The sequence below is a fragment of the Natator depressus genome, chromosome 6 (assembly GCF_965152275.1).
Source record: "Natator depressus isolate rNatDep1 chromosome 6, rNatDep2.hap1, whole genome shotgun sequence".
Lineage (NCBI taxonomy): Eukaryota > Metazoa > Chordata > Testudines > Cheloniidae > Natator > Natator depressus.
Window position 1 is genome coordinate 129,386,411 of NC_134239.1, and position 25,707 is coordinate 129,412,117.

General features: G+C 46.4%; 1 protein-coding gene across 2 annotated transcripts; it reads right to left on the reverse strand.

Moving 5' to 3' along the window:
• Positions 1-4,215: 4,215 nt before the first annotated feature.
• DORIP1 (dopamine receptor interacting protein 1) lies at positions 4,216-23,801 on the reverse strand. 2 transcript variants are annotated; one of them, XM_074957231.1, is made up of 6 exons: positions 23,677-23,801; positions 21,111-21,214; positions 15,235-15,759; positions 12,457-12,546; positions 8,897-9,031; positions 4,216-4,646 (listed from the first exon to the last, which is right to left on the reverse strand). In XM_074957231.1, exons 2-6 carry the CDS (start codon positions 21,149-21,151, stop codon positions 4,451-4,453), a joined length of 987 nt encoding a protein of 328 aa, XP_074813332.1. In that variant the 5' UTR covers positions 21,152-21,214; positions 23,677-23,801; the 3' UTR covers positions 4,216-4,450. The 2 variants fall into 2 exon arrangements, with proteins under 2 accessions (XP_074813332.1, XP_074813333.1); XM_074957232.1 differs by lacking the exons at positions 21,111-21,214; positions 23,677-23,801 and adding an exon at positions 19,522-19,589.
• Positions 23,802-25,707: the final 1,906 nt, after the last annotated feature.

Genomic DNA, 25,707 nt, shown 5'->3' on the forward strand with positions numbered 1-25,707 from the left:
CCCAAACATTTTTTGAACAGCTGAGCACAAGGCTGCCGCTGCTCTCTGCCTCCCGGTTCCAGAGGAGCCACCCTCTGCGCGGCCAGTCCCTCCCGCAGGGAAGCAGCCCGCAGCGGAGCGGGGAAGGGGAGGGTCTAGCACTAGCAGTTGCACCTTCTTCCCCGCGCCGTGAGCTGGGATCCCTGTGGCTCTCAGCGGCAGCTGCCACTGCTGAGAGCCTCAGGGGTGGCAGGGAGCCTGGCTCGGGCAGGGGGGGAGTGGCGTTGGCTGCCTGCGCTGCCCCTGAGAGCCCCGGGGGCGGCAGGGAGCCCAGCTCGGGGACGGGGGGCTGGCTGCCACCACCGCCGCTGAGAGCCCTGGGGGCGGCAGGGAGCCCAGCTCGGCCCGCGGCATGGGGAAGAAGATGCAGCTCCGCTCTGCTCTTCGGGCGGAGAAGCTGGGTGTCTACTCTGCCAGCAAGGTACCTAACCGGGCCGCAGGGAGCTGCACGGGCCCGCGGAGCACCAGGGGGTGGGCAGGTCCAGTCCCTGGCCTGGGGAATGGTGTATGTGGGAGCAATCCGGGCATCCCTCCCCCTTGCCAGTGCCACCCCCTCCAATACCCACTGACCAGCTACCTTCTCCCCTGTGCACCCCGTACCCCAACAACCCACCCTGTCCTGCCACTTTTGCCTTTGGACAACTTCCACCTGGCACCCCACCCCCCCAGCTAGCCACCGTCACCTTCACCCCTGCATCAACCTTGCGGACCCCCCCCCCCACCTGCCATCTCCCTCCTGCCCACTCCTCCCTTGTGCAAACCCCTCCCTGCCACCTTCACCCCCCTGCAACAACCCTGGGCGCATACACACCTCCACCTGCCAGCCCCTTGCAACAACCCCCTCCTGCCCATTTCTCCCTTGTGCCACTGCACCCCCTGCAACAAGCCCCTTTTGCCTCTGTGCAATCTTTTCCCTGCCACTACACCCCCATCCCATCCACCTCTTGGCACATCCCTTAAATCAGAACCTTTTATAGGGAACCGATTAAGATTTTGGCAGCTCATCACTGACCCAGACCATGGAGGTGTGCCCCTGACCATCTTGGCTAATAGGCATTGATGGACCTGTCCTCCATGAACTTATCACATTCTTTTTTGAATCCAGTTATACTTTTGGCCTTCACAACATCCCCTGGCAATGAGTTTCACAACTTGACTGTATGTTGTGTAAAGAAATACTTCCTTATGTTTGTTTTAAACCTGCTGCCTCTTAATTTCATTGGGTGAGGACCTGATTCTTGTGTTATGTGAAGGGGTAAATAACACTTCCCCTCCTCACTGTCTCCACACCAGTCATGATTTTATAGACCTCTGTCATCTCCCCCCTTAGTCGTCTCTTTTCTAAGCTGAACAGTCCCAGTCTTATTAATCTCTCCTCCTATGGAAGCTGTTCCATACCCCCCATCATTTTTCTTGCCCTTCTCTGTACTTTATTCCAATTCTAATCTACCTTTTTTGAGATGGTGCAACCAGAATTGCATGCAGTATTCAAGGTGTGAGGGTACCATGGATTTATATGGTGGCAATATGATATTTTCTGTCTTATCTATCCCTTTCCTAGTGGTTCTTAACATTGTGTTCGCTTTTCTGACTGCTGCTGCGCATTGAGTGGATGTTTTCAGAGAACTATCCACAGTGACCCCAGATCTCTTTCTTGAGTGGTAACAGCTCATTTAGACCCCATCATTTTGTATGTATAGTTGGGATTATGTTTTTCAGTATGTATCATTTTGCATTTATCAACATTGTATTTCATTTGCCTTTTTGTTACTCAGTCCTCCAGTTTTGTGAGATCCCTTTGTAACTCTTTGCTGTCAACTTTGGACTTAACCATCTTGAGTAATTTTGTATCATCTGCAGACTTTGCTACCTCACTGGGAGTGTGTGGCAGATCTAGGAATTGAATCCAGATCTTTTGAGCCCCAGCCATATTTAAACAAGAACATCTTTCCTTTCCATCTTCCATGTCTTGACATTTGTATCTAGTGACCTTGTGACAATTAAATTGGAAAAGGAAATGTGGTCACTTTCTAACCCCACTCAAGGCTGTGAATATGTAGGACTGATTGGGAGAGGTCAGCTCTGGGCACACAGTTTTCAGCAGTCTCAGGCTCCGACCACTGCATGTTTGAGAACACTGTGCCCCAACCCAACCTCACCTCAGCAGTATGGGAAACTTTGTGTACTCTAGCTGTACAATTTTTCATGTAAGCCACATTTCAATTTCAGAGTTTTTCTTCCAGGATCCCAAATTCTCAGATGTCTTGTAGCCCTTGCAACGTTTTTAGGAGAGTAGCTCTGCTGTAGTTACTTGTATCACAGCAACAACTAGGGACCTCAACTAAGATCCAAGCTCAGTTGTACAGAGTAAAACAATGCTTGCCAGTATTTGACTGAGGTGGGTCACCAGCTTTCTGGCTGTGCCATTCATTCCACTGCAAACCCGAGGGATGTGGCAGAGCCAAAAAGCGGATGAATGACATTGCTCTTATTTCCTTTGCATGTGTAGAACACAGAAAGCAGCTTGTATTGTGGCATTCTTTTGGTGAAGGTTCAGCACATGCATTAAAGGGGCTTTGACCTTCTCGAATGGTTTGTGTTTTTGCAAAATATTTTATTGGAAAAGCTACTGTGGAAGAAACGTATGTCCTTGGTCCTTCAGCACAAATAGTCCCAGTTATACTGATGAGAGAGTGAGTGCATGAGAGGTAGAATTCAGGTAGAGGTGAGAAGGTCAGGGAGCAGGGAGATTAGTTTAGGTAACTAAAAGTGTCCCATTAAACCAGTACAAGTTTAAAACTTAGCCCCAGATACACAGTATGGCTAACTACAACCGTAAAGAGTTAAGGACAGAGGAGTCTATTCTTGCAACCACCATCTGACATAAGTGTTCCAGACCCAGGAACCTTCAGAATGATTTCGGCTGCCCTCTCCTGGAGAATCAGGAGACTACCAGCAACCTTTCCCCCGTAGTAAAATGTATTTCTTAGTGTTCGGTTGTTTGATAATTCTGCCTCTACCTTGAAAATCTGTTTTTGAGGCTTACATTTGTTTGGTTTTTAAATGATCTAGCCGTTACTTTTACTGACTTCCCAGTAAAGAGCAAAGTACAGAGTCTGAGTTAGACACTGTGGAAGTGAATAGGTAAAATTTTGCAAAGGCCACTTAATTCTCATATAGTTTCTTAATCAGCATATTCAAAGCGGACCGTGCAAAACTTGAGGTTTTATGTACAGTGTCTCTCAACCTTAGTGCTATACTATGTCATTTACTGGCCTTTTTTCCAGAATTCCATGACTTGCAACGGGACTTTAAATTTTGGCAGAGAGCTAGTCCTTTTGCCACAAACTGCTGTTTACTGGGTAAGTTATTCGCGCTTCGAAATCCCCATGTCCTCTGTATTTTGCTAACATCTCATTTGTGGCATGCTGCCAGAAAACAGTGACCATTGAGTTAGCCTGGCACATGCACTGCCCTGTTTTTGTGCACCTCCCCCAGCCCCAGTCAGGCCAGGCACAGCCAGGTAACATAGATCCCACTCCCCACATCGGCACACTTTTTGGCATATAACATGGTGCACTGGGCAAGGAACCAGCCGTTCAAGTCTGTCTCATGCTGATGTGGTGTTAATTCAGTACCCTTTCAAAATGTTTATTTTTTTTAAGCAAGAGTCCTACCCCACTGAAAGGTTACACAAACTGGAAGGAGAATCCAGATCTCATATGGCAGATCCCACTCAATCATTTAGCCACACTATGGTTCAGAAATAATCTGCCAAATTTAACTGCTCAGCCATGCTGTCTGTAAAGTGGGGATACTCATGCATATAGAATCCACCCTTTCAGTGAGTGACGGGTGTTGCTCTAGAGGGCTCAGATGCTACTGACGACAGGTAGATTGGCATTCAATAACTGATATTTATTTCTGTTGTAAAAACTTAGCTTTGCTTAGCTTTTTTTAAAATGTATTTCCTATGTTAAAATGTTTTTAGGCCATGAAGTCAAGCACTCATGAAATGCCACAAGTAAGATTGTCTGAGCAACCTTAATTCTACCTGCCTTGTTTGTGCATTATGATAGGTAATCCATGTAAATGAAAGACTGATTTTTCTATCACCTACTTTGAAATATTAATAAAGAAACAAAGGATACAGCCATTCTTGGTTTTTTGCCTGTTTATTTTAGCATAAAAATTTGCCTGTATAAAAATAGCTCAAATGTTTTAAAAAATTGCATAGTGTTTCCAATTTCAAATTTTTACCTAGAGTAAGCATTGGATGATACAATACCAGAACTACTGTAGTTCTACTCTTTCCTTGGATACCAAGTATACATAAAATATAGACCTCCATTTGGGATGGGCCAGCTTTGGTGGCAGAGAAGGGAACGTGATTTAACTTTGTCTCCATAGTCTAGATATGCCATTTATTCTCTGCTGCTCTAATATAAACTAGAGATGACAAAAGAAGAAATTCTGGAGGTTTATTTAACAAAATTAAGTTGACATTTCTGAGGCCATCATAGTGCATCCAATACCCATCAATCTGGAAAGCTGCAGAATAATGATGCTCCTCTTTATTGAACAACGTGGCACCTTCCAGTAAGTACCTGCAAATTAAGGCAAACAAAGATGTAACCATCACAAACATGCTCTTTCTGGAAGTAAATGCTAAAGAAGAATGTTACTACAATGGCAGGCATTTAGTTTTCTTATAAATCGTTGTAGAGAGGAGCCAGCATTGCCCTTGACTCCTGTAAGTGAGCTGCTTTCTTGCCCTAGTTGACTGATGTCCATCTGAGCAATTCCTGGAGCAAGGGTGACAGGCTGTGGCAAGATAACATCATATTGCTAGTCCGACCTTTCTTCAGAAAAGGCTTATCTTCTGTCCCCTTCACTCCAAATTAGTATAAGAAAAAGCATTAAAATAACTTTCAAAATCAATCTGGAGCGTGTTGCTGCTGAATGATGTGGCAGAGGAAAGTTGTGCATTGGCAGGGAAGAAGGAAAGAATGAGCTAATAGAAATGGGGCAGTCTAACACCTATGACTCCACTGAGCATGGCATTTTAATACAGGCCGGCAACAAAAGTTAGTGCTTTGGTCCCAGGTGGCCTTTAAGTGATGCTTACTCCAAAACTCAGGGAAAGTTTACGATATGCTGTGACAGGGCGGCCTGCTTCTTTGGGGCCTGGAGCCAGCCAGCCCTGTTCAATTATCAGATTCAGCTGACAAGGGATCAAGGCTGAGAAAACTCAATTGCGAGGAGATGTGCTTCTGCAGTAGGCCCTGAAGCATAAGGATGGGAGGAGAGGTAGGGTAGTGTGGGGGTATTCTCTTTTCAGCACCGAGAAAGACAAGGAAGAAAAGCCTTTGGGCACTGTAGCCCAGGGTCAGCAGAAGAACTTATGATGTTTTTGATATTTTTATATTTGAATAAAACTGTGCCCAGAAAAAGACTTGGGTGTGGCAGTAAATCCTGCCTGGGAGGGTCTTGAGATCCCACCTGAGTGAGGGGAAACTGAGGAGTGACTAGCCCACAAGCGGCCTGAGTAGGTGGTGCTGTGACAGCTATGCACACAGGAAACTCTCAGCAGGACCATGACCTCGCAGCAATTAGTTCTACGTCTTCTATTAGAGATCAGTCTGGCTAGCAATCTGCCTGACTTGTGCCCCAGTCAGAGAACCTTTCCTTGGCCCACAGGCGAGCTGTCTGGGGTTTTGTTATCAATGTTTCTAGAGCTATTTTTATGTTTCTTTTAAGCTCTTGATATAAAGCTGCACTATTAGTCATGTTAGGTTGCTTCTGCAAACTGTCAATTTGCTCCTATAAGCCAGCCTGGTTTTTGTCTGTGTGTCTCTTTTTCCAGTAACTGTCCCCTTATTACTGCTTTAAAGTACTCCCTGGGATGTATCGTACAAGGGATTTTTCTTCATTATAATCAACAGTTTTGCATTTTATTCACAAAATATGTCTTAATAAATTTCTAAAACTCCAGCTTCTTTCTGAGTTGTGCTTTCTTTTCACAAAGACAGACATATGGTTAAGAGATATTCTAACACTAAGGATTATAATAACTTCATTAATGTTTAAGATTTCATTCAATCTATTTAGCATGTTATAGCAATTTCTGAATCAAAAGTAAAGTCCCTGAGGGTGTAAAAACCCCAAACATTCATCATGTCCTGTTCTTTAGATCCTGGTGATGCTATTATTTGATATTGTTTTTAAATGGATCTTATTGCCTACTTGGCAATCTATCCCCCACTGGGTTAAGACAAGAGTTAGTTGCATGCCACTATTGCACACAGGGTTACCAACCCTTCAGGATTGTCCTGGTGTCTCTAGGAATGGAAGATGAACCTTTAATTAAAGATAATCATGTGATGAGACCTCCAGGGATACATCCACTCAAAACCTAATTGCCCATGACTTCTGACCCACTGCAATAATTCAAGTGTTACTGAAGAAGGGAGTAGCCTCCTCATTTAGGGTATGCTACATATTGTAACATGTTTACCCCTCAATACACCTCTGTAACAAACCCATCTTGCACATCCACCTCAATGCTGATCATTCTTAAGTCCACATCTAATGGCTGCTGCTGGTTCATTTGACTATCCACAGTGTCCAGTTTGTGTTAATTTTTCTTCAAACTTGCTGATATAGGTTTCCAGCACCACAGCTAAGCTGGAATTAATCTGTGCCACTGTTGTACTTGTCGTCCCCATAGCTGCTGATTCTCCTTCGGACTCAGATTCCTTCGTTTGCACGTTGCCCTGTTCCCCCTTCTGGGTAGTTTTTGTCCAGTGACCATCCATCACCAGTGTTTGAGACAGAAACTGCAAGGCCTGCTGCTGTTCCCCTCTGTGCTGCACTCTAACTCTAGCTGCTTCCAGGCTAGCTTGACCCAACCTTATACAAGGCCAGGGAGAAGAACACCCTCTACTCCTTTCACCACTGCCTAGGATCAGAGATTGGGGGGGGGGGGGGAAGCAGGAGATGGGGAAAAACACCTATCCCTTCCACTCCCCTCAGCTGTATTGCTATCCTTATGCCCAGTGCTGCTCCCTCCACTTGCTAGGACTTCCACACAGAGGGAAGGGGATGAGGCTCTAATTGGCACAGCTGCTGCTCTGTGATCCTCCAAGGTCCAATGTTCACTTGATTTCTTAGCTTCCCAGCAGGTCTCCCACTACTGCACTGCCAGTGAGTTCAGAGGGCAAGAGGGGGGAGCAGCAGCCCACAGTTCAGCTGACTCTTGCAGTCTTCTGGGGAGGGATGGGGGCATGGATCACCCCTTAGCTGCTTAATGTCAGAAGAGGAAAGCTAGTCCCCTCCTGCTGTATCAACAGTGCCTTTGGGGGGTGGCCCAGCCCACAGCTCCACCACTCTTCACAATCCTCTGGGAAGGGAAGCATGATCTGCTGCTGGTTTGCTTCTATTCTCCTCGCTTGCCAGGAAAGATGCACTTATCTCCTGCTACCACATCATCAGGGAGGGGGTGAATCCACCATTACAGACACACAGTACCTTGTGGGGGTGGGGCTGAGGCCCTCAGTCTATCCCCATAGTGTTGGCTACTAACCCATCTTACTCCCACCTGTCTTCTGGGCTCCCCCCACAATCTGAAGGTAGGAAATGGGGCCTACCTGGGGGCTCTGTTGTGAATCTTATGGGTAAACAGGTTTCAGAGTAACAGCCGTGTTAGTCTGTATTCGCAAAAAGAAAAGGGAGTACTTGTGGCACCGTAGAGGCTAACCAATTTATTTGAGCATGAGCTTTCATGAGCTACAGCTCACTTCATCTGATGCATACTGTGGAAAGTATAGAAGATCTTTTTATACACACAAAGCATGAAAAAATGGGTGTTTACCACTACAAAAGGTTCTCTCTCCCCCAACCCCACTCTCCTGCTGGTAATAGCTTATCTAAAGTGATCACTCTCCTTACACTGTGTATGATAATCAAGGTGGGCTATTTCCAGCACAAATCTAGGGTTTAACAAGAACGTCTGAGGGGGTGGGGGGGGTAGGAAAAAACAAGGGGAAATAGGCTTGAATAGGGACTGGGAGTGGCTAAGTCATTATGCAAGGTAACCTATTTCCCCTTGTTTTTTCCTACCCCCCCACCCCCTCAGACGTTCTTGTTAAACCCTAGATTTGTGCTGGAAATAGCCCACCTTGATTATCATACACAGTGTAAGGAGAGTGATCACTTTAGATAAGCTATTACCAGCAGGAGAGTGGGGTTGGGGGAGAGAGAACCTTTTGTAGTGGTAAACACCCATTTTTTCATGCTTTGTGTGTATAAAAAGATCTTCTATACTTTCCACAGTATGCATCAGATGAAGTGAGCTGTAGCTCATGCTCAAATAAATTGGTTAGTCTCTAAGGTGCCACAAGTACTCCTTTTCTTTTTATGGGTAAACAGTTTCCTTCTTTGCTCCTCTATGACAGTCACATCACCCTTCACTGTCTCCTTGTCAGGGAAGCTAAGGAAGTAAAATTTGGATTCAAAGTTCTCTGATGCTTAACTGGGTCTCAGCTAGAGCCCTGTATACCAAAATGCTAAGTCCTATAATAATACATTTGAAATATCTGCAGTTAGATGTATTTACAATAATTTATTAATAGAAAATAGGAAGGTGGGTTCCAAAACAACTGCTCTAAAAGGGCTTTGACAATAAGTTAGCAGAAACGGACAGTGAGCATGACTCTGTCAATACTGCTTCATGATTATTGACTCTAAAAACACCCTTTTCTTTACAGATTATTCAAAAGGATTGTTGGACTCCTCCTGAGAACATGAAGTGAAGAGAAGTTGTTTGCCTCATTAAATATAGTTTTAAAATACTTACTTGTGATCAGATAAATCCAAATGATATGGTACATATGCCAGTTCTTCTGGCTTCCATTGCTGCATATTTAAAACAACAAAAGGCGGTGCCCCATGGCAGAAAACTCTCTGGGTGAACTCTCTTAACCCATTACATCTGCAAGTAGAGAAGCAGAAATGGCAAATATTTCACTTGGCACGCAGTACAATTAAACAGTTTTTATTTCACATCCAGACATGATTGTAAGTTTACACTTTATTAGGGCAGGTTTTGTCTTGTTGTAGAATTTGGTTTGTTTATATTATGCAGGAAGGTGTTAATGGCTGTCATCCGATGTGTCTTTGATCCACAGGTTTCAGAGTAGCAGATCTGTTAGTCTGTATCTGCAAAAAGAACAGGAGGACTTGTGGCACCTTAGAGACTAACACATTTATTTGAGCATATGATCCACAGGCAATCACAGACCTGTGAAAGCTGATAGATGTGCTTGCTATCCCTCATTCAGGCTACAGGGAAGCAGCAACTCACCTCCTTTATGGAGTATGACAACTGGACCCAACAGAAGCTGCTGCCCAAGGCACCGGGACACAAAAGGCCAATCAGCAGCCACTTCATGCAGCCCAAGAAGTTTCCTAGGGGACTGATTGGCTTTCTGCCTCTGACAGTTGTGAGCATGGCTCAGAGGGGAGAGAGGCAGAGCTCCTTTGGGCACAAGACTGGATGGAGAGGCAGCCTTGGAAATAGTGAGCAAGGAAATTGGTGGCCATTTGTTCCTGCTCTGCTCAGGAAAACAGGACTTTGGGTACATTCTTTGTGAATAAAGACTGCACCAAAAAGATACCAAACTCATGTCAACACACTCTCCTAAGAGAAACAACCCAGCTATGTCCAGAAGAATGGCTAACTGCTCAGTCCAAGGAGCAACAATAATTCGCAGTAAATTTAGAGGACACTAGCCAGTTTACTCTTTGCTTACCAACTTACTGCTTGAACCAAGCAGTCCTTTGGTGGAGGGACTTTCAGGTGCCCAGGGGAACGAGGTGCCACATCTCACTGAAAGTCAGCAGGAGCTGGTCACCTTACTCTCTTAGGCACCTTTGCAAATGCCACTGTAAGGGTCCAGAGCGTCTCTTTTTGGTAATCTGAGGCGATACTGCTGTTAAATGCAACGGTGACACTTGGGGCAGCAGGGGCCCAGATCCTTCACCGTTGCTAGTTACCCCCTTCAGCTGGAATTTTTAAATGGTCCTCTGGTACTGGTCAGCAGTGATGTATGCAAAATACACAGCAGACACTACCCCAAATTGGAGGTGTCTCAGTGGAGGAAGACAAGGGAGGACTATGGCCTGGGTCTACAAAGGGACTCAAGCATTACAGTGACGTATCTCCTGTACTGGGGTGATCTGTCCCCTAAAAGGTAGTGGTGTGAGGGATCAGCTCCCCACCATCACATCATGGTCCTTAAGATTTTTGGGAGGCTGGATGTGCAAAGGCCTCAGATACTGGAAGAGAGGACATGGTCCCGTAATAAGTAGTGTTTGGGAGGAAATCCCCATTATTGTTTCATCACAGGCCTGGCCCAGAAGCCTTGAAGAGTGGGCAGGGCAAGGCTCTGCTCTCTCCCACCCAACAGGCACGACCTCTAGCAGGGGAGCCAGTTTATATGCTGCCTCTTCCTTCATAACAAGGGAGTCATCAGCAGGGCACGACTGCTAAGCCATCGGAGCCTAGGGACTAACTGGGGACAAGGGGGAGCTGAAAGAAGGTGCCTAAGGCTCTACAGCTGGCCTAAGTTACAACCCTGGCTCCAGGAGCGTGTGTGTGGAGGGCAGGGGAGGCAGCTGTGTCATCTCCTGTTTCGGGGAGGAAATTACCAACCTGAACCATAGTCCCAGATCCAGAAGCAGAGTTGAGGGGACTCCTCTCTGAAGGAGGGAGATACTGACTGCTTTAAGGGGACAGAGGGACTGTCAAACACAGCCCCAGCTCCGGAAAAGGTGGTGGTGGTGGGGGGAACCTCTTGTCTTAAGGAGGGAAACCAGAAGGATGGTTTGAAACCCAGCTCAGTGGCTGCTAGAGAGATGGGGAAGCCACTGAGAGCAGGCGCCTATAGAAACACACTGGGGACAAACTGCTCAGGAAACCAGATCCTCTAAAAGAGAAGACCCCTCTCTCTGACTCAGAGGCCCCATAGGAAACAGGCCAGAGAAACAGTGAGAAGGTGAGAGAGCAGTGCCAACCACTTCATGCCATGGCCCTGGCCTGGAACCCTGAGGAGTGTGCAGACCTCACTTCCCCTTCAAACCCAGCAAGATGATTTAGTAAGGCCTTCAACATGCTCAGAGAGGCCAGGGACCATGCGCCCCTCATCTAGGGCAATGGGCCGCTTGAGGTATATAACTAACACTCAGAGTGGAAAGGACTACTACTAACCTGGTCAGAGCGCTGAGGTCATAAAGAATCAACAAGTGGCTAGATGGCGATGGGTCTAGCAGAGGGAAACCGGGGCAGAATTATAGACTTGAAGACCAGAAAAAATCACCAGCTCATCTAGTCTGATCTTCTGTATATCACAGGCCACCAGCACCACTCAGCACCCGTACACTAAACCCAACCACTGAAATTAGACTCAAGTCTTACAACCCACAGGAAACTAGCCTATTACATGCTGCAGGCAGAGACCAGAAGGAACCAAGGGACACCAGTGCTTCAGGCCTCCCCGCTGGCAGGGATAGGATTGAGATATACCCAGATAATTCTGACAAGTGTCTGGCCTGAGATGTCTGGTTTTGCTATAAGGAGGCATTCTGGTGGTGAGTGTACACTATAAGTACACTCTGAGTACCAACTCAGAGAACAGTATTGTGAATCTGGCTTGGCATGCTTCTTCCTAGCCCACATCCCACCCCATCCTGGGCTCTTGGACCAATTTACCTGAACCAAGTTGTAAGAATATCATAGAATATCAGGGTTGGAAGGGACCTCAGGAGGTCATCTAGTCCAACCCCCTGCTCAAAGCAGGGCCAATTCCCAACTAAATCATCCCAGCCAGGGCTTTGTCAAGCTGGACCTTAAAAATATGACAATGTCTCTAGCATTCTGCTGACTCAATCCCCCACTGTCTGTTTTGCTCTTCCCATTCTGCAACCTCTTCCCTCCCCGCAACTTAGTCCAAAAATTTCCCCCAGATGTTGCCCCTGGATTTTTCCCTTCCACACAAGCCTCTCAGATTTGGAACCTCAGATTTTCTTTTGCCAACTAATCCTTACACCATCATTGTTTCTCCTCACCCCCCCCCCCCCCCAGATTGTTCGGCCCCCTATATTGTACAGGGATAGATCAGTGTGTTTGGTAGGCAGGAGCAGCAGGTGTGGATATAGCTGCTGGTTCTGGGTTTATGAAAGGCAGCCCCCCTGCAGGAACCCATGGAAAATAGTGCGCTGTTTGAGAGGTCCAATGTCATCTTTGGGCTGAGACCAAGCACAGAACATTTCAATCCAAGGGAAAGGTTTTGTTTAGCTGTGAGCAAGTGCACCCTCTGGGATAGCAAATACACACTTTAATATCTATTATGCACTTACCCATACTGTTCACACAGCTCTATCTTGGAACAGAATAATTCATCTACTGCCCGCTGAATCAAGTCTCCATGAGGAATTTCTTGGGGAGGACTGAAATAGTTAGGGACATTTGATCAGATTTATTCTGTACTTACACAGTATCATTTAACCACAATGCTATATAAAAGAGTAATGCCTAAACTCAATACAAAAAAAAAAATCCATCATCCCATGAAAAAAGTCTTTTGAAGGCTGTTTCTCGTCCAAGAACCCAGCTACTTTAACTCAAATAGTGAAAACATTTTGTCTAAAACTCTAAACCAACTTTTCTTGAACATGACTGTCATATTGAGAACTCTGCTACTGAGAGTCAAGTCTTTCAGCTCTGCAAACAGTCAGCTAAACCTGATCTCATCTTGTCAGTGTTACGATACATTTGTTCATGGCATGTATTCCATAATAAAGCCAAAAGGCTCTGTCCTATTCTGTACTCTAGGATCACCCACAAGATTTTCCATCAGACCTTCCTTTCCCTTCCTCCCTGGTGTTTGTGTAGAGTCAGGTAGTCCAAATACCTCACTCAGAAGAAATGTATGAAATACAGAACAGAGTATAGACAGGAGGGCTGGTGCTTGGTTGATACATCACATATTTCAAATATAGACCTCAAAAGATGTCTCTACATACTGTTCAGCACCATGTTCATTTTCACAGTACAACCATTGAGCACAGGGATTTCTATGTTTTTAAACCAGTCTGAGAAAACCACCTTAAACCCACTCAGAAAGGCTTCATTGATTAGCTGGCATGCCTCACTGGAGAAGCAGTGTATATTTAGAAGGTAGTGGTCTGTTAGGTTGCAGCATTAATGTTTTAAGAGTCCCCTGTTAAAGAGTCCATGTTAAACAGCAAGCCCCTGAAAGTCTCTCGTATGGAAGGTATTAAACCTAAACTGCTGTTACCTCGGCGCACAGACCCAGCCCTTAAAAGCTCATACGTGACATGAGGGATTAAACAAATTTCTCTTCTACCTCTAAAAAAAAAAGTTTAGAGCACCTGTTTTGGAATGTGATTTCTCATCCAACTATTAAATCAGACAAAGAATGGTTGAAACAAAGCCTTAATTGCTACACTTATTGCTGTATGAAATTAACATCTTGAGGGTACAGCGCTGTAATTCAAGCACAGGACAATTACATAGCATTGGGGTCACCATTAAGCAGAGTAAGGTTGACCTGACCAGCTAAGAAACTGAACACTACAAGTTGGAAAAATGCTTTCATTGATGCACAATGCCTGTAGTGAAAGGGTAAAAATTCAAAATCTGAAGTATTAAGTCCAGCAGATTTTCAAGCCCATGAAAGCAAACACCACAATCTGCAAGAGAGAACTTACAAAGTTGTAGCAGAGAGCCCTGTGCCTTACCATGTGGTCAATATGCTGCAGTTGTAACTTTAACTCATCTGCATCAGCTGCTAGTATAAAAACCTCATGGCAGAAGTAGACAGGATTCCAGTAGAGGAGGGTGAAGAATCACTGATCATGATTCATACTGGTACCACTGACGCAGCAAGAGCTCTCAAAGTTTCTGCTAGACAGATTTGAGAGTCAGGTAGTAAAACTACATTTCTAGCTCTTTCAGTGATCATTCTGAGCAGGTCAACAGAATTCATAACCCCAGAGATGTGTGTTTTGGCCTAATGTACTTCATTTAAGAAATGTAGGCCTTCCTGCATCTTCACTTCTTAGCCCCCCTCTTGTCAGACTTTGTATGTGTTTTAGTGTAATACACTCTGGACTTGGGTACAAGCTGAGACTACTAAGAAACTAGAGTAGAGAGTGCAACAACTTGCTTAATAATGTAATTTAGAGTTTCAACACAGAAGCACATTACTCCAGCATCTGAAGTATCCTCAGTGGTTTGGGAACTTGCTGCCTGAGAAAGTAGCTCTCCCCCAGCAACCTATTGCCCCAGTTCCAATCAGAGGTGCTAGAGCCCCTCCATCTGAGAGCTGGAGCTGCCAACAGAAATTTTTCTGTTAAGGATGCTCAACTTTGAGACTCCCTCTCCCTGCTGCTTTTGTCGATTTGAACCTCCCTCTGTTAATTTCTAGGTATAACTTCAAAGGTCAACTCCACCAAGCCACTGGGGACACATTTACTAGGGTTAGTATTGGGACAGGGCAAAACTACTATACTGTTGCTCTTCTACTTTTATTCTTTACTGTGGAAAAACCAATCCATTTTAGGCAGGTAATTTATTTTGCAAGTGTTAATCTGTAGCGAGGACCCCGCATGAATGACAGGCACCTCTGGAGAGTTCTTAGTCACAATAAGTCAACAGCTATGAATGCAAGAGAGCAATTCTCATATCACATGCTCCAAGCAGAGAGGGAAGAAAGCCCAACCCAGCAGTATTTGTTGAACAGCTCTCCAAGCCAGCACGCTCACTGATTCAGTGAGCATCAAAAACAATTAAAAACTTTAGCACTGCCGTGTAGAATATTAGAGACATGCTCTGCTGCAATTAATGCAATATTCTTTAAAAAAAAAAAAAAAAAGAAAATCACACTGTTAGCCAACCCTAGGCCAGAAGGGCTCGTTTCTAAGTCTCCTACAGCAAGATCTTAAGAGGAATGATTTGAGTACACAGGATGTACGCATTTGCTACAGTTACATACAACCAGAGTTGTATTCTAGCACTTTGACAAATACAGATCTTTTTAAAAGGTGAGTTGCAGCCCCCTTTGAAGAAGTTTATTTTATCACAGTTGCATGCCAGTATGTACAGCAACTTACTTTATGTTAATTGTTCTCTGTGGATCTTCCTGCGTACGAGTTGGACACCTCGAATTTGAACAGTAGCTCTCTTGAATGGTAGACATGAGACTTTCTAGATTCTTTGTAAAGTTATCATGCTCATTTCCAAATAAATCGATTTCCAGTGAAGCTTTGTGAACTTCAGATTTGTACTGTCGCTTCTCCATCTTGTCCCAAATCCAAAGCAGCTTCACCGTTGTAAAATTATAGGTGTCCATTAAGTAAAGAAAGTAGTCGACAAACTCTCTACCTAAATGAAGGGAGAGCTCCTTGGGGAAGTGTTCATTTTCATGCAGAATGACATACAACAACATCAAGAATCCATCTATAGTGCAAGTATTTTTCAGATTTATTTCAACATAAAGTGGTGTGCAAGATACAGCTTTACGGCCAGCTTTGATAGTAAAAACCCCTCCCCAAGGGAGCACAGGCCTCCAAAATGAGCGGTCTGGATCATAATTATTTTTAATTGATGCTTTGATCTCCTCAAACAGTGTCTTCATCCTGCAATTAAGAGAAAAAGTATGACTATATTGTACCAAAAGCATTCAGTTTTGGAACAGGCACACACTTAGAATATACAGCGAGTGGACCAGAACTTAAACAATTCAAGGGCTATCAGTATACAAGGCTTCCATGAACTGTCAGGAGCAGCCCCTGCTAAGAATCAAATGGCTCTGAGATTTCCTAGTTTAGATATAGGTTTCTTCTCATTTGACCCAGCTAATTACTGGTCTTTAAAATTAATCACTAAGACTTTCTTTAGTAAAGCATGAGTGGGCATTGGAGGCATTAAGCTGTACCTTGAGAGATTAAGTCTGCAAGAAGGGATGAGTCACTCACATATCAAGGATGCTGTTATCTCCCCTAGAGTCCAGGCGGGCTGACTGGCTGGCACAAGACGTGTTTTCTTGCTGAATATAATCTGTGGTTAGCCACTGCCCACTGTTTGTCACCCAGCTATATAGGTTTCAGAGTGGCAGCCGTGTTAGTCTGTATTTGCAAAAAGAAAAGGAGTACTTGTGGCACCTTAGAGACTAACAAATTTATTTGAGCATAAGCTCTCATGAGCTACACCTTACTTCATCGGATGCATTCAGTGGAAAATACAGTGGGGAGATTTATATACACAGAGAACATGCAACAATGGGTGTTACCATACACACTGTAACGAGAGTGATGGTAACACCCATTGTTTCATGTTCTCTGTGTATATAAATCTCCCTGCTGTATTTTCCACTGAATACATCCGATGAAGTGGGCTGTAGCTCACGAAAGCTTATGCTCAAATAAATTTGTTAGTCTCTAAGGTGCCACAAGTCCTCCTTTTCTTTCTTCCGACTATATAGGTTACTTTAGAGGACAGTTACCATAGAGAAACGTGAGGCAGTTATACTCAGTTTAGCTTAGTTAAGCTGAACGTAACTTGAAATCAAGGAATCCCTGAATACTGTGACATATCAGTCTTAACCACTACAGAAAGGGTCTTTTTGGCCCAATGTCCGATTTTTACAACATGCTAGGTAATGCTGCATTTGAATTCTGAACCATTCAGTGCTCTACACAGTGAAATGACAATACATTATTGATAAAGTATTAGTCCAGAATGAGCTGTGTTTAGGGTTTTGTTACTCTAGTGCTGCAGGAAGTGTTTAGGCCCCCTAGTTTTAGGAAGCACTAGCATTCGCAGGAGAACCTCAGTGTTATGAGCACTTCGGGAATGGACATTGTTCATAATTCTGAACAAAACATTGTTTGTTTCTTCAAAAGTTTACAATTGAACATTGACTTAGTACAGCTTTGAAACTTTACTGTGCAGAAAAAAGCGGATTTCCCTTAATTTTTTCAGTTTACGTTTAAACACAGTACTGTACTGTATTTGCCTTTTTTGTCTCTGCTGCTGCCCGATTGCATACCTCCATTTCCAAATGAAGTGTGCGGTTGACTGGTCAGTTTGTAACTCTGCTGTTCGTAATTCTGAGGTTCTACTATACTACATCAGTATTCAGATATAAGGCTCTCTCTCCGGGGAAGAAAAGTAGTTAATATTTAGGCAATAACTACTGTAAAACCTAAGGCTTTTTGTGGCTCCTTGCAAGTTAAAACTTAAGACTTCCAATCTCAAAAGCATTTTAGTCTTGTGGACTGTGTTCAGAGACCTCTATTTTTCATATGGGAAGAAGTTGAGCCCCTATGCCACCATATACAGTTTCTAGCAAAGTCATTTTCTTTGGGCTTTTATTTCAAGTTATGGCCCTATAAAGACAAGAGAAATATAGATCATAATTTCTGGCTTCAGCATAGGAAAAGAATGCGGACTAAAACTACAGACTACTTAAACAGTAAGGCATCAGTTAATTATAACCAAGAAACTCAGCACAAGTCCATTACTCTTCAGTCCATGAACTTTGCTTGGTTATTTAGACCCTACGTTCTCTGCCATTACAGCTTGAATAGGGTAGAAAGTACAGGCCAAAAGATGACAAAGCAAAAGACATGAAGGAGAAACGGGGGGTTGGGGATAGAAAACAGAGAGAACACAGGGACTTGAGACAGTTCAAAAGCTCAGACACAGTGACAGAAACACTCCTAAGTGTCACATCATCTCCCCTATCACTACTGCTCAGGAGCAACTGCTTGTTTCTGCCAGAAGAAAATCTGCAGCATTAGCTCTTTGGGTCCCAAAGGGCAGGGGAAGCTGCTGCTCTCTCTCCCTGGGGTTCTGCTCAGGGCCCACCACCTCACTTGGGCACAAGCACCATGCTGCTCAAGGGGTGCTAACAATGCCAGGAGGGAGCAAGCAACCCGCCTGCCTCCACCTTGCCCAGCTCTCACCACCAGTGCCCTTCGGCAACAGGTGCACACCCAGCGCTCCTCCCACTCGTGGGGCACTGCCAGGCCAGGCTGCGACTCGAATGAGAGGAGCTCTGCAGAGCTGGGCCCATGGGATGGCCCTGGGCTCTGCCCCAGGGCCAGGGCCGGGTCACCTATTGTGGTGGCCTGGGGAGAGGATTAGGCACAGCGGAGGGTCCATCAGGGTAGCAGCCACCTGGCCCAATGGAGGCAGCGCAGGGGGAAGGATCACAAGGCTCTCCCCACAACAACCCCTGTGGTAACCCCACCCACCACCAGCAATTGTCCCCCCACAGCCCTCATGGATCCCCCACACAAGCCATCTGCACCCCACCAGGTGCCACCAGCACCCCCCCCCCAACCCCTACGGGTCCTCCTTCTCCTCCCCCCGCCGACCCTCTGCTCCCGCAGCAGATTCCCCCGCACCAGCCCCCTGGGTCCTCCTCTTCCCACCCCAGACCCTCTGCTCCCCCAGGAGGTCCCACCCACCACTAGCCCCCCAGAACCCCCATGGGTCCTCTTCCTCCTCCTTGATCCTCACCCCCCCCCACCTCCATGGGTAGCTCACAGAACCTCCCCCACCACACAGGCCCTCCACCCTCCCCAGCAGGTCCCACCCACCAGCACCCCCATGGGTCATCAGCCGCCATGGGTCCCCCACAGATCCAACCTCCCCCCCCATGGGTCCCCCACAGGCCCCACCCACGACCAGCTCCCCCATGAGTCCCCCACAGATCCAACCTCCCCCCGCCCCTCTGCCCTCTGGCAGGTCCCCATGGGCCCCCCCCACAGATCCAACCTCCCCCCCGCCGCCCCCCGGCAGGTCCCCATGGGCCCCCCACAGATCCAACCTCCCCCCCCCGCCCCCCGGCAGGTCCCCATGGGCCCCCCACAGATCCAACCTCCCCCCCCCGCCCCCCGGCAGGTCCCCATGGGCCCCCCACAGATCCAACCTCCCCCCCCCGCCCCCCGGCAGGTCCCCATGGGCCCCCCACAGATCCAACCTCCCCCCCCCGCCCCCCGGCAGGTCCCCATGGGCCCCCCACAGATCCAACCTCCCCCCCCCGCCCCCCGGCAGGTCCCCATGGGCCCCCCACAGATCCAACCTCCCCCCCCCGCCCCCCGGCAGGTCCCCATGGGCCCCCCCACAGATCCAACCTCCCCCCCCGCCCCCCGGCAGGTCCCCATGGGCCCCCCCACAGATCCAACCTCCCCCCCCGCCCCCCGGCAGGTCCCCATGGGCCCCCCACAGATCCAACCTCCCCCCCGCCGCCCCTCTGCCCCCCGGCAGGTTCCCATGGGCCCCCCACAGATCCAACCTCCCCCCCCGCCCCTCTGCCCCCCGGCAGGTCCCCCCCTCGACCAGCCCCCCACACTCTCCTGCCCCACGCCGGCCTAGGCCGCTCCCCGTACCTGTGCCGGCCGCGCCGAGCGCCCCCCCGGCCGCCACATCGACCCCGCGGCCCGAGCGCGCCGCGCCACGGCCCGGCCGTGCCCGGCCGCCGCTTGTTATTACGGAAGGGCCCCGCCTCCGGCGTCACGGGGCCCGCCTCCCGGCGTCACGGGCCCCGCCTCCCGGCCCCGCCTCTGGCGTCACGGGCCCCGCCTCCCGGACTCACCAGCCCCGCCTCCGGCGTCACGGGCCCCGCCCCGGAACGGGCTGCGGGGCGGGGCGAGAGGGGCGGGGCGGGGCTGCAGGCTGAGGGGTCCGACTCTGGGACCAAGGGGCAGAACATAGCAGGGCCGGGCGGGGCTGTGGGGACGGGGGGCTGGAGAGACATGGGCGGGGCTAAAGGGTGAGGGGCGGGGCTGTGGGGATGGGGGGCTGGAGAGACGTGGGCGGGGCTAAAGGGTGAGGGGCGGGGCTGTGGGGATGGGGGGCTGGAGAGACGTGGGCGGGGCTAAAGGGTGAGGGGCGGGGCTGTGGGGATGGGGGGCTGGAGAGACGTGGGCGGGGCTAAAGGGTGAGGGGCGGGGCTGTGGGGACGGGGGGGCTGGAGAGACATGGGCGGGGCTAAAGGGTGAGGGGCGGGGCTTTAGGAGGGTGTGGGGCGGGGCTGTGGGGACGGGGGGGCTGGAGAGATGTGGGAGGGGCTAAAGGGTGTGGGGCGGGGCTGTGGGACAGGAGCAGTGGAGAGACATGGGCGGGGCTAAAGAGGGAGGGGCGGGGCTGTGGGGAGGAGGGGCTGGAGAGACATGGGCGGGGCTAAAGGGTGAGGGGCGGGGCTGTGGGAGGAGGGGCTGGATAGATGTGGGTGGGGCTAAAGGATGTGGGGCGGGGCTGTGGGGACCGGGGGCAGGACAGACGTGAGCGGGGCTAAAGGGTGAGGGGCGGGGCTGTGGGGACGGGGGGGTGCTGGAGAGACGTGGGCGGGGCTAAAGGGTGAGGGGCGGCGCTTTAGGAGGGGGTGGGGCGTGCCAATATGGGAGGAGCTGAAGAGCCAGGGCATCACAGGGGTGTCTGTTTCCCATAGGGGTGTTTATTATTATCATTATTCCCCCTCCAGGGGTGTGGAGCCTGTCATTTATTTTTTGCATTCTCATCTGTCTCAGAGGACAGGCCGTAAATCTGTGGCAGCCTGCTCATAATACCCACTGCATGTGAGAGGCCTGGTCATCTGCAGAATCCTGACACGGGGCAGGTGATTGGGACCAGGCAATATGTTTATTACGAGCAGACAAGAATATTTTGTGCTTCGGTTGGTGAATTCTCTTGAGAGCCAGCTTTCCCTAATTGGGCAGCTACAGGATAAAATGAGTCTGCTCTACAGCCTTAGCTAACAGCTGGTTGGCTTTTAGCTCAGGCAGTAGAGGCTCATGCGTTAAGCTCCAGAGGTCCCACCGATGACTGGGGTCTGTCTGCGTTACACTTGCAGCATGCACAGTTCCTCTAAAATCCTATACAGAGAACCTAAGGAGGAGGAGAAGTTGTATCCATTCATTTTTCCCGTGAGAATAAACCAAAGCCATTTCACTGCTGGCATCAGGCTGGAACAACATACCCCAAAATAAACATGGCCAAAACTCCCACTTCCAGTTCCATCGCTGCCGACCTCTCATGTCCTCTCTCCGGTATCAGCCCTCAGGTCCCCAAGGCTGCCCAGCTCTGAGAGATGGAAGAATTAAGATTTTATCCCCTCTCTCAAAACATGAGACAAGGGAAGGGATACAAAACCCTCTCACTGCCAAGAGAGAGGGAAAAACAGGGACAACCCCCCCACTGTTCCTCAGACATTCTTGTCAACTGCTGGAAATGGCCCACCTTGATTATCACTACAAAAGGTCCCCCCTCCCCGCCCCCTGCTCTCCTGCTGGTAATAGCTCACCTTACCTGATCACTCTCCTTACAGTGTGTATGGTAACACCCATTGTTTCATGTTCTCTGTGGAAATAAATCTCCCCACTGTATTTTCCACTGAATGCATCCGACGAAGTGAGCTGTAGCTCACGAGAGCTTATGCTCAAATAAATGTGTTAGTCTCTAAGGTGCCACAAGTACTCCTTTTCTTTTTGCAAATACAGACTAACACGGCTGCTACTCTGAAACTAGTAGTTGACATAGATCCAGTTGTTTCTTATGGACGCTGTCTTCCAGATAACCTACTGAATGGACAGTAACCAATTTATCAAATATTGCTGTGTCAGGATGGAGGACTGGTATCCAGACACTGAACAAGATTGTTTTGAATAACATGTGCCTTAGTTAGGATGCAGTGTCAGTAACCCAAATTCTGACTGGTACTAACAGGGAATTTGTTTAACCAATTTGTAGTTACTGTGTAACTTAATTTCTTTACCAGTTTGTTTTTAACTGCCTTCATGTTGTTTGCTGCCCTTCGTTTGTTCATTTTTACCTGGGTGTTGGTTAAACAGTTTAGCAAGGTTGTGCACATTGTAAATGTTGTACTGCAATAATACAACAGTACCGTGATAATACAGTAGCACAGCGATACGACAGTTGTTTTTACACAGTAACCGAGTTGAAATTAAATGACAGTTTATCCTGGTCCCGCTAATGGTTTTTAGCTGATTGTTAATTGTCCACATATGGTAGACAGAGGTGTATTTGACCAGTCTCTTATTTATAAAGCACTTCATTTTTCTTTTCTTGATGCTTGGGGCTTTCTTCGCTGTATACTGATATTTTCTGGTGTCTTTGGTCTGTGGGACGCAACTTAAACAACGTTTGTTAGTTAACATAGTAAAGTTTTTTGTTTGTTTTCCTTTTTTGTTTTTGTTTACTACAAAGTTTAAATTATTTTTTTTACAATGTAACAGGGACCGAGTCTTTGATAACACAAGCTATACTTTGGCAATTGTTGTACAGACATTCATTTTCATTTGAGGTGCATTACAAATATTTTATACTAAATGTGATGCTTAATTGCTGAAATAGATGCTCACACTCTTCTATGAGAAGGTGTATTGCTTCCCCTTGCTGAGCACTCTTTTTTTGCAAAAGAGTTAATAACAGAATTTTTACCAAGCTTTTTAGATTTAATTTGCTTGTAATACCAATTTCACTCTTGTTAACTGTTTAGAAGCACAAACTTTAACAACTACTGCTTCCCATTAAGATAACATAACAAAAGAAAAGCCTATCAAATTAAACCAAAATAAATTTTAAATACAGGTCCATGCAAATACTTTGAGGGTATTAAACTTTCATGATGCTTTGTTGTGTTTGGGATCCAAAGGTGGAAATCTGTGGAAAACATGGAAACCTGTTGAAATTGTTTGGTTATCTTTATGCATAAATTATTATTTTTAAACATTTTTGCTATCACGTTCTTATAACTCTATTTAAAAGTGGAAACAAGTTTATAAAAACCCAAACAAGTAATTGACATTTTGTTAATATTATCTTTACCTTAATGTTGAGGTTTCCCCTTACATTTTTTCTTTGAATAACAAATAAAAAAACTTAAAAAACAAACCAGTGATTAATAAAAGAGAATTCTTTTTGTTTGCCATTGCGTTATTTGTTGAGGCAGAAATATATATACCCCAACCATAATATTAAAATAGCGTGGTACCATTTATATCTATTTAAAAGGGTATACAATCGATTTTTGTTGCAACAAAATAAAAATAATAAAAAATAGTCACGTGACACACACAACATACAACACAGGACACCACACATGACATACAGGACAAACTTACAATTAAAAACAAATGGCGCCAGAATTCTATATATAGAATATATATAAAGGCAAACAAAAATAAAAAGGGTCAAACATTTAAATAAACAAGTTATTACCTTATTTACAGCTTTTAACGTACATTGATAAAAATATATTAATATTTGCCACATGTATTGTATTAATTTGCTAACAAGGCATTTTGCATTACTTTATATTTAACATGATTTTTAAACTCTGCTATATGGAAATAAGAAAAGCCCATGTTCCAAATATTAGTGAGTGGTTAGGATTAGAAGCAGAGTGTACATTTCTGTTGCTTGGCAACCATATCTTCAAGAAAGTTAGGAATAATTCCATCGGTTGCATTCCTGAAGGGTTAAAATAATGAATTTACTGGATTTATTTAAAGTAAAGTTTTTACCTTTTCTTTTTGTTTCTTGTTTTGTTCTGTTTTCAATTGCTTTTATCTTTTAGAGGTTTCTGTAAAAACTATAACTTTTAACACAGAGAGAGAGAGAGCGAGAGCCAAAGTGAGGCGAGGCAGGGTAAAGGGGGGGGTGAAGAGCAACCTAGGAAGGTAGCGAGACCTGAGCCAAGAGGGATTAACTCTGTCAAGTTTCAGAGTAACAGCCGTGTTAGTCTGTATTCACAAAAAGAAAAGGAGTACTTGTGGCACCTTAGAGACTAACCAATTTATTTGAGCATAAGCTTTCGTGAGCTACAGCTCACTTCATCGGATGCATACTGTGGAAAGTGTAGAAGATCTTTTTATACACACAAAGCATGAAAAAATACCTCCTCCCACCCCACTCTCCTGCTGGTAATAGCTTATCTAAAGTGATCACTCTCCTTACAATGTGTATGATAATCAAGGTGGGCCATTTCCAGCACAAATCCAGGGTTTAACAAGAATGTCGGGGGGGGGGCAGGAAAAAACAAGGGGAAATAGGTTACCTTGCATAATGACTTAGCCACTCCCAGTCTCTATTCAAGCCTAAGTTAATTGTATCCAATTTGCAAATGAATTCCAATTCAACAGTTTCTTGCTGGAGTCTGGATTTGAAGTTTTTTTGTTGTAATATAGCAACTTTCATGTCTGTAATCGCGTGACCAGAGAGATTGAAGTGTTCTCCGACTGGTTTATGAATGTTATAATTCTTAACATCTGATTTGTGTCCATTTATTCTTTTACGTAGAGACTGTCCAGTTTGACCAATGTACATGGCAGAGGGGCATTGCTGGCACATGATGGCATAGATCACATTGGTGGATGTGCAGGTGAACGAGCCTCTGATAGTGTGGCTGATGTTATTAGGCCCTGTGATGGTGTCCCCTGAATAGATATGTGGGCACAGTTGGCAATGGGCTTTGTTGCAAGGATAGGTTCCTGGGTTAGTGGTTCTGTTGTGTGCTATGTGGTTGCTGGTGAGTATTCGCTTCAGGTTGGGGGGCTGTCTGTAGGCAAGGACTGGCCTGTCTCCCAAGATTTGTGAGAGTGATGGGTCATCCTTCAGGATAGGTTGTAGATCCTTAATAATGCGTTGGAGGGGTTTTAGTTGGGGGCTGAAGGTGACGGCTAGTGGCGTTCTGTTATTTTCTGTGTTAGGCCTGTCCTGTAGTAGGTGACTTCTGGGAACTCTTCTGGCTCTATCAATCTGTTTCTTCACTTCCGCAGGTGGGTATTGTAGTTGTAAGAATGCTTGATAGAGATCTTGTAGGTGTTTGTCTCTGTCTGAGGGGTTGGAGCAAATGCGGTTGTATCGCAGAGCTTGGCTGTAGACGATGGATCGTGTGGTGTGGTCTGGGTGAAAGCTGGAGGCATGTAGGTAGGAATAGCGGTCAGTAGGTTTCCGGTATAGGGAAAATATGGTGTTTATGTGACCATCGTTTATTAGCACTGTAGTGTCCAGGAAGTGGATCTCTTGTGTGGACTGGACCAGGCTGAGGTTGATGGTGGGATGGAAATTGTTGAAATCATGGTGGAATTCCTCAAGGGCTTCTTTTCCATGGGTCCAGATGATGAAGATGTCATCAATATAGCGCAAGTAGAGTAGGGGTGTTAGAGGACGAGAGCTGAGGAAGCGTTGTTCTAAGTCAGCCATAAAAATGTTGGCATACTGTGGGGCCATCTGAGTACCCATAGCAGTGCCGCTGATCTGAAGGTATACATTGTCCCCAAATGTAAAATAGTTATGGGTAAGGACAAAGGAGAAAACCTGGATTTGTGCTGGAAATGGCCCAACTTGATTATCATACACATTGTAAGGAGAGTGATCACTTTAGATAAGCTATTACCAGCAGGAGAGTGGGGTGGGAGGAGGTATTTTTTCATGCTTTGTGTGTATAAAAAGATCTTCTACACTTTCCACAGTATGCATCCGATGAAGTGAGCTGTAGCTCACGAAAGCTTATGCTCAAATAAATTAGTTAGTCTCTAAGGTGCCACAAGTAC

Excerpts from the sequence above, each read along its gene's own strand:
- DORIP1 (XM_074957231.1), bottom strand. The coding sequence starts at position 21,151 with ATGGAACTGGAAGTGGGAGTTTTGGCCATGTTTATTTTGGG. Across the intron at positions 15,760-21,110 it reads TTGGCCATGTTTATTTTGGG|GATGAAGACACTGTTTGAGG; the intron begins GTATGTTGTTCC and ends TCTTAATTGCAG. Across the intron at positions 4,647-8,896 it reads TTGGATTTATCTGATCACAA|GTACTTACTGGAAGGTGCCA; the intron begins GTAAGTATTTTA and ends CTTAATTTGCAG.